Consider the following 9,343-nt stretch of genomic DNA (forward strand, 5'->3'; position numbering starts at 1 on the left):
GTGATTTTGTTCAATATGAACAATATACCAGTTTAGGAAGCTAAGATATTGTGTTATAGCTGGTTTTCTTACCTTTTTTTTACAGGGTTAGAGTGTTGATGTAGAACATTGTGTTTCAGGTTTTGAACTTGAGTATTTCTAAATGTAAATGATAAGTGTAGAGACAGCTTGGAGAAAGAGTGTAGTACAATATGTGTAATTTATAATTTATGGATATTACAGTCAATGAGATTGTGGGGAAGAAACACCGATCATTTATACCTCTACTAGCTTCTATTGGAAATGGTGTAGGGCACGTCATGCTAGGAGGTCTGGGTTTCTTCATAAAAGACTGGAGAATCCTGGCGGTCGTCACTGCCGTTCCTGTGCTTGTCCACTCTGTTTGTTTGTGGTTAGTTTTATACTTCACTTTATATTTATAACGGCTAATATTTTATTTTTATTTAGTACGTGTAACACTTTTTATTATTTATTTATAACAGTTAATATTTTATTTTTCTTTAGTACGTGTAACTCTGTTTTTTTCTTTTGTTAAATAATTGTTTTGTTTTTTAATGAGTACTAAGCTGTTGAGCCCATTCATCTCACGTGGAAGACACAGGGGGGTGGGGGAGGCAGAACCCGTTTGCATGTCTTTCAGCAATTTGTCTTCTTCTCTTTGTTTCATCAGGAGCTTTATTTATTTGACAGTTGTTTTCCCTCTGCTTCACTTATCCTAATTTCGCCAACTTTTTTGATCTCGTCGTACCATCCATCTTCTTTCTTTTTTTTTTCTCTCTCTTGGTGAGAGATGTTTTCTTTCTCGCACTGTTACTGGACTATTTTCAGTTTTATTCATAATTTTAGTTTAGAATTTATGTTATCATTGGTGTTAGAAATGTTTAATTTAAATTAAAAACTGAGATGGCTTGATGCGGTAAACACGTCATCTTTTAATTCGAATGTTAACCAATGCCTCATATCCCTGATTTAATGTACAATGTTATTGAGAGAGGTCGCTGTACGTATGGTCATATATTTAAAAAAATTGCATAAAATTTCGATATATATAGATTTTGGATGCGAGACTTCCACTTGAGAGACGAGCGCTATAACCACTGAGGCACTTTAACAGATTTTTTTCAGTTTGTTTTAGGGCCAAGCCACATTTGTCTTTCTGTTGCGTACACTAAATGGAGGGGGGGGGGGGGGGACCCGGAAGTTAGTGTTTTAAGTCCGTAGACTTACCTTTGTCTCATCGGGGGACAGTATCGAATGGGAAAATTGTTTAATTTTATTCACGTTGCGATCTCTATTATGACTAAAATACAAGACCGTTTCAGCAAATCTAATAATTTTAAACACGAAATAGTGGAATTATTTCTCATGTTTTATCAGAATGAAAGAAAACCGATTGGAATATTGATGTCGAAAACACCAATTAAATATACAATTAAATTTTAGAAAGTAAACTGAACTCTACCGACTAACAAAATAATCCAATACACTCTCAGTTAAACAGAAAAGAAAGTAGAATTAAGCTAGAGCAGTGAGTAATAACTTAAAAATTAATTAAACAGAAAAATATATTGACAAAGTTACAGCATCAGTTTAAAAAAAGATGTACACGAATGAGCAGTAAAAAACACGAAGCTTATCGACGTGAAATGAATAGATGTAGTAAAAGATACATTCAAATAATATATAGAAATATCGCGAAGTTTAGTGAAATGAATGAGGAGAGGAACTAGCACCAAAAACAGCGTTCAAAAAGTCATTAAGCCAGTAAGTTGAAGTAAAAAAAGCAACATTGTGTTCAATTTAGTAGAGAAAAAATTGTAAAGTTATCAAAATGAAATGAAAAGGAGCAAAAAATGTGCTCAAATTAGTACAAATGTGCAAAGTTAGCAGAATGAAGTAAATATGCAGCAAAAAGTTGCGCTTAGTTTAGTAAAAACATGCAAAGTTAGCAGAGTGAAGTAAAAAGTAGCGTTTAGTTTAGTAAAACGTGCAAAGTTAGCAGAGTGAAGTAAAAATGCAGCAAAAAGTAGCGCTTAGTTTAGTAAAAACATGCAAAGTTAGTAAAGTGAAGTAAGAAGTAGCGTTTAGTTCAGTAAAAATGTGCAAAGTTAGCAAAGTGAAGTAAAAATGCAGCAAAAAGTAGCGCTTAGTTTAGTAAAAACGTGCAAAGTTAGTAAAGTGAAGTAAAAATGCAGCAAAAGTAGTGTTCAGTTTAGTAGAAAAAATCGCGAAATTTATTGAAATGGAGTGAGAAGAGATAGCAGCTGTTGTTAATTGGCAAGTAAAAATGTCTGGTTTGGTAATACGAGTATAAGACGAATATATCAGCATAAAAACGTTAAACAAACTAATTCACAATAAGCACTAAAACACATGAAATAAAACTTTTAATCAATATCAAAAGGTTTAAAAAAACATATACCGAACGATCATGCAGAAGTTTGGATGTTTTAAACCAGCACAAAGTTCGGGAATTCTCTGGTAGGTTATTAATTTTTTATTGTTATTTTTTTTATCGAGCTCAGTTAATCAATTATTTCTCAAAAACGTATTGATAAAATGTCTGTCACTTTGTAAGGATTAATGTGGGTATTCTATTTTCGTCAAGCAGTTTATGCGTTTAAATACTTTTTATTTTTTAGCTAAAGCGATAGCTGTTGTTCCAATTTCTTTTGACGCAGATAACACTCTCTCAGCGTTAAAATGTAACACCCTCTCAGTGTTAAAATGTGGATAATTTGCTCTAAATACAGAATATGTTTAAGTCTTAGAAACATTTCTACAAAACAGTCTTTCTTCTGGTTTAATTTAGGATTTTGCCAGAATCTCCTCGATTTCTCTTGTCAAGAGGTCGAGTTCCTGAGGCTATGGAAGTTTTTGAAAAGATAGCTACAACAAATAAAATGGAACTCTTTCCCGAAATCGCCTTACACGAAAGGGTGAGATTAATGAATAAAAAATAGCTTTTAACAGATGTGTTCATGGTCCAAATATCCAAGTCAGAGATCCCTAGGGTTCAGGTATAACCATTCCTCATTATGAATAACTGACTAAAGTAAAGACAGACAGCAACAGCGTTTGATGACTGACCAAAGTATGGACAGACAGCAACAGCGTCTGATAACTGACCAAAGTATGGACAGACAACAACTAAGTTAAATATCATCCTCCCTCACCTCAGAGTCAGCCTTTATTATACAAATATTTAAAAATATTTTCCATAAATTCCCTTAAATTATCTGCATCCACCGCATTCGAAGGCAAGCCGTTCCAGAGGCCAACCATCTTGTTAGAAAAATAAATCTGTCTTAGCTGAAGATAATATCTTCCCTGCTAAAATGTATATTTGTGTCCGCTAGTCTTACCATTAAGTAAGAAAAAAAGATGATGCATCAACACTATCAATTCCCTGAACAATCTTAAACACCTCAACCAGATCGTCTCGGAGATCCCCATGAAATAACATTTTCATTCCAGGTATCATCTTAGAAGCCCTCCTGTGAAACCTTTCCAACAATTCAATGTCCTTTTTGATATAAAGAGCTCAAGAGTGAACACAGTACTTAATATTTAGCTTAACCATCGACCTACACAATGGTGTTATAACCTCTTTAGAACACCGAGATCAAATTGTGATCTCCCACGTGCATTATCTTGCATTTATTATAATTAAAAACTTATCTCACGTTTATTTGCCCAACTCACTAAATAATCCAAACCCTTCTGTGAGGCAGTGACATCATCCTTACAGGCACCAATATCGAAAACTTTAATGTTCTCAGCAAATTTAAATAATCTATCGACCATTTCTTCATCTATTTCATTGGTGTAAATAAAAAAAGAACAAAGGTCCTAACACTTAGCTCTGACATTAATCCAGTTTGGTTGAACTCCATTTATTACAACCTTCTGCTTTCTTCCATTTAGCCAGTTTTCTATCCAATGAGCCAACCCCTCCATCACACCTACAGATAACTTTTTTAACAAGCCTTTATGTGGCACATTTTCAGATGCTTTCTGAAAATCCAGATTCATCAAATCCATACTTGTATCCTGATTTACATAAGCATTAACTTCTTCAAAGAATGCCAAAAGATTAGTAATGCACGATTTTTCCCTAGTAACACCATATTGGCTATCCAATAAAATTTTAAGCTTTGTTAAACGACTTTGCAAAACGTCTTTTCTCCATTGATATAAGACTAATAGGCTAATAATTATAGGAACAATTCTAATCAGCTCCCTTAAAAAGAGGAATAACATTAGCCAACTTCCAATCTTCTTGCATCGAGGACTTGGAAAAAAATAATAGCAATTAATTCCCATATCCAATCATTAACTTCTTTCAAAACCCTCATGTAATACATATATATTATCTGATCAGGAGATTCATCATTCTTTAAACTTCCCAATTCTTTCTAACAAGCTAAGAAATAATATAATTATTTTGTTCAGTATTGTTTCAATTTATCAACTATTTCGGGTGAGGAATAATGCATAAATTTTCATTAGTAAAAACAGAAGAAAAAAGTAGAATTTAATAACCCAGCCATCCTATAATCACTTTTTATCCTAACATTTTGCTTACCCTTAATGTATTTGACGAAATTCTTACTATTTATTTTTACATTTTCTGTCAACCTTTTTGCATATAGTTTTTTTATTTTCTGATTTTTCCTTTTCACAAGTTCTCTTAATATTCTATAGTACTTCAAGTCTTTCATCACTGAAATGAATTTAAATTTCTTATGTTATTATAATGGAGCTTACGATGTATATACAAGTCCAAAACTCAGATCTCGGAAATTACCGCACCAATCATCACCAATCATAAGTGGGTAATATTTTTATAACTAGACAGTATTTTTATAGTAGAGCAATAAATATATCAATTTAAATTTCCAAAAAAATGGTATGTTTCAGATTTAGCCAATAAAATCACAATAAAGGCGTAAATTTCAAATATAAAACAATCAAAAAACAAACTTAATAAAATTATTGGTTTTTCTTTAGTGAAAATCTCACGAGTGTTGCAACAAAAAAGTAAGGTACTTTCATTGATAAATAACTGCGTCTACGTAGAAATACTTCAATAAAATATACTCTGTGATGTAATGCTGTGATGATAGCTCATTTTTAAACTAAAATTTCAATAAAAATCATTTTTTTCATGGATGGTGAACATTATTGATGTAAAGTATGAATACATTGTTGTATAACTTATGACGTTAGAAAAACAAGTAGGTTCAAGAAGTCTTGATAGAAATTAATAAAACCCTATAACCCGAGCGCTTTCGAAAGTTGGACCTTTTTTCTTTAGGGGCAAACAGGGTATTGTTATAGAACTGACAGACAATTCCAGTAAAAACCGCAGGCCCAATAGCCTTCCGCAGGAACTAGCAGTTATACCTGTCCGGAGGGCGAGTATTTCTGCTAGTATTTATAATGCTTTTCTATCCTTCACATCCTTCGTGAGCTTTTCTATTTTTGTACTTGCAGCTACCATTTTTGAACATGCATATCTTGAATATTTAAAAATTTATTTACAAACATTTTACCATGTTTGATCACTATCTCCAACTAATTCAGCGCAGCAGATATCTCATCTCTTCAAAATCTACTCTTATGAAATTTGGATCCAAATCTCGTATTTCCCATCTTCATATGCAGCAAAACATCAAAATCTAATTGAACAGTGATCACTTGCACTCGTATGCTTCCTCTACCCTATGAATCATTTCTTTATTAGAAGTTAACAATGAATGAAAAATAACATTGTTTCTTGTAGGTTCCTTAAGCAATTTATTATAAAATTAATTATAAAATACAGTTAAGAATGAGTTTGTTACTAAGATGTGTGTTATAAATACAATATATATATATATATACACATAAATTTATTCACTTAGAAAAACTCATCAATCTCAGACGTTTCTAAAATTCTAAGGACTGGCATCTCACATAATCAAGGTATACGAATATAACACTGATCTATATAGTCACTCTAGCTATTTGCTTTTGCGTATATTTGTTTCTTAAAATACTAAAATTCATCAATACGATAAAACAAATCAAGAAAACTTGCTCAATAGTGTTTATAATATGGTTGAATTTAATGGTGCAGTTTGCTGAAATATTTCTAATTCTTCAGGACTATTTGTGGCGAGAGGACACAGGAGAAGGCAAATTTTCTGGTTACTCTAGTCTCTTTCGAACCCCAAATCTGAGGAAAAATACAATAATTTTGATGATTATTTGGTAAGGACGGAAATTAACACATTGTCTTACTATACTGTATTTTTCTTTACTTTTAAATACACTGAGCAATTACGTATTGATATACCTCCTTTGGTCCAATAAACTAAGGTTTTCATGAACTACAAATACTGAAAGGTCGAGTTTAAATAAAGTTTTATTAGTCACATTTACTACATATGTATAAACATAAACAACCTGTGAAGCTGTTTATTTTTGTTGTTGTTTTTTTGTAGTTCCATCAACAATGTAGTTTTCTATGGCACAAGTTATTACGCTACAAAGGTTAACTCCCAAAAAAAGTTCACATTCTTGTTTGCAGCCATCATTGAGATGCCTGGATACTTTATCATGTGGATAATGTTTCACAAGTGGGGAAGAAAATGGTCTTTCTTTCTGTTTATGGTGATAGGGGGCCTCAGTTGCCTCGCAACGTTCTGGCTACCAATAGGCAAGTAACAAAATATTTTCAAGTACCGTTGAAATTAATATATTAATTGTTATGATCATATTTTTATTATCGTTAGAGTAAACATAGAACAATGAAATTTTCTTTGCAAAGAAGCGGGAGAAGAAATTTAAAACAGGCATATGTGGTACCGTTATAAGTTTACGTCTAATGTACGATCTAGGTAAAATGAATAAAACCAGAGACCATGGAGTACATCCATAAATTTATGCTTAATGTGAGCTTAGATTGAAATAATTTTTGTTTTGAATAGTATTTTTCTTCTTGTCTCTCATTTCCAAATTAGGGACGCCTAGCGCAGATAGCCCTCGTGTAGCTTTGCGCGAAATTCAAAAAACAAACCAACTTGAATTTCTAAAACAAATAACTCTCATTCTTTGTTCAAATTTCAGTCATATTTCCACTAGTGAAGATTTTTTTACAACTCTTATAACTATCTAACGTTCTGTGTAAATGTGATAAGTTGAACTGCGTTTTTTTTTCTTTTGTTTAATAAAAAAAATGCTTGTTGTTCACTGATAACATAAGTAAGCCTTTTCCTTCAATTCAGACACGTAGGAAACTCAGTTTTTTCTGTTTTTCTAATTTTTGCAGGTACTACTCTTCCTTCTAGGATTACCAATCTTTCTGAGATTACCAAAATGTTAAATAAACACTTCTAAAGTCTCTTTATTTAATGATTTTCAAAAATAATATTCATTGTTCACTTTAAACAAAGTTTCAATTAAAGTTTTATAAATTTAACCACTTATTGTTTGTTTGTTTTTGATGTTTTTCAGAAGCCAAAGAGTCTCTTCTGATATGTTACCTCATTGGTAAAATGATGGCATCGGGTACAGCAAACTTCTTTAGTGCTTATGCTGTAGAACTGTTTCCAACTTCACTGCGAGGCCGAGGAATTGGCCTATGTATGAATTTAGCGATGTTATCAAACATATTTGTACCATTTATTGACCATTTAGTAAGTTTTTGTTATCGTTTATATTTGACCGTACCATAATACCTAGAGGTGTCTGACGCAATTAGTTCATAACTAGCACTGATAGCATGTGGTGCCCTCTGTCGTTACAACAATCAACTAAGAATAACTTATCATGTAACTCGCCGATTTAGAAAACTTTTAATTATTCTAATCTTGTTATTTCACTCTTAGTATCAGCGTTTCCTGTATAGAGTGACACAAGGTTTACTAATTAATTTCATTGACCTTGGGCATTTAAACCTAATATTTATGAAGTTCCATCGAAAACTGTACTCTCTAAGTAACCTTAAAAGTACGCACAAAACATGTGATATCCCAGAAAAGAGGTTTAAGGCCCAGTTTAAGTTCAGTATGATAATGTTAAAGGAAAATAAATATTTCAAAAAGGCATATGACTGCGAAGTAATGTATAATATCATTTTCAAGTTGTATTTCTTTTATTTTAGATTATAAAAATTTTACTAGTTTTTTGTATAATAACAGGGGATTTTAGGGTATGAATAATATCATAAAAAAATACTACAATTTTTATCAGGTAATTCAGGATTGAAAAGTTTTACAATCCTGCAGTGAAATTGTTCACCTACAGAAATTAAATTTCAAGTATTATCTACCTATCAATAATAATAATAAGTTCATTATCCTCAGGATGAAGTTATTTTATTAGAAGATGTTGTTTCTGTTTAAAAAATATTCTAATAAAGTTGTTAATCCAGAAAATGTCGAATTTTTGAAATGTCAATTACTTGTTCTGTTCGGGCTTTCTTCACAAATGTATTGTTATGAATTGTATTATAGTGTCCCCTTTTTATACCGTGAAAAATGAAAATAAGGTATGAAATATCCCTTTGAATCAGATTAATCTGCTGATGTGGTTCCAACATGCTAAACACTATATGAAAGAAACTCTGTATCTTCATTAACTTTCCTTTAAAGTAGGCCTAAAGCATGGTGGAAATATTATAATATAACGTATTTAATTTCTTAACTTCTAGGGCCATGAATATCATTTCTTGCCTCTAGTCATCCTAGGCGTATGTATGACGTTCGGCGGAATACTTATTCTAGCTCTTCCCGAAACGAGAAACTGTAGACTTCCAGAAACAGTGGAAGAAGCGGAGGATTTTGCAAAGAACTGGACTTGGCGAGATTATTTACGATGTACAGACCGATCAATCTAGGTGAATGTGGACTCAATCAACGATGCAGACTCATTCTGTTAACGTTGAAAATTCTAAAAAAAAAACTCTTAGACATTAGTATAATTGAATTTTGACCTATGCAATGTTTTTATGTGAATAGTTTTTCATGGTAAGGAGAGTCTTAAGCGTTTTTTTTTTAATTCCCATTCTGCCTTCTGTAGCCAATAAATGTAACCAACCATTTGGTGGTTTCTCCTCGAAACTTTTATGCAAATCTTACTTTTTTTTTACTATTTTATTATCTGTATTTTTAATAAGCTGAAACCCAAAACTTGTTCATCTCAACCAGTATTTAGTTTCCGTTTAACTTCGGCCCGGCATGGCCAGATGGTTAGGGCACTCAACTCGCAATCTGCGGGTCGCGGGTTCGAATCCCCGTCACACCAAACATGCTCGCCCTTTCAGCCGTGGAGGTGTTATATATGTGACGGTCAA

The 9,343-nt window shown here is 32.3% G+C and overlaps 1 protein-coding gene across 1 annotated transcript; it reads left to right on the forward strand.

Annotated features, from left to right (window-relative positions):
- Positions 1-222: 222 nt before the first annotated feature.
- LOC106468619 (carcinine transporter-like) lies at positions 223-8,887 on the forward strand (the record flags this gene model as incomplete). The annotated part of the gene is made up of 5 exons (XM_013929049.1): positions 223-391; positions 2,813-2,939; positions 6,125-6,182; positions 7,504-7,685; positions 8,702-8,887. Coding segments are annotated over 5 exons (722 nt in total), but the record flags the coding sequence as incomplete, so codon positions are not given.
- Between the last annotated feature and the right edge of the window lie 456 nt (positions 8,888-9,343).

The sequence above is a fragment of the Limulus polyphemus genome, unplaced genomic scaffold (genome assembly GCF_000517525.1).
Source record: "Limulus polyphemus unplaced genomic scaffold, Limulus_polyphemus-2.1.2 Scaffold3081, whole genome shotgun sequence".
NCBI classification, from domain to species: Eukaryota; Metazoa; Arthropoda; class Merostomata; order Xiphosura; family Limulidae; genus Limulus; species Limulus polyphemus.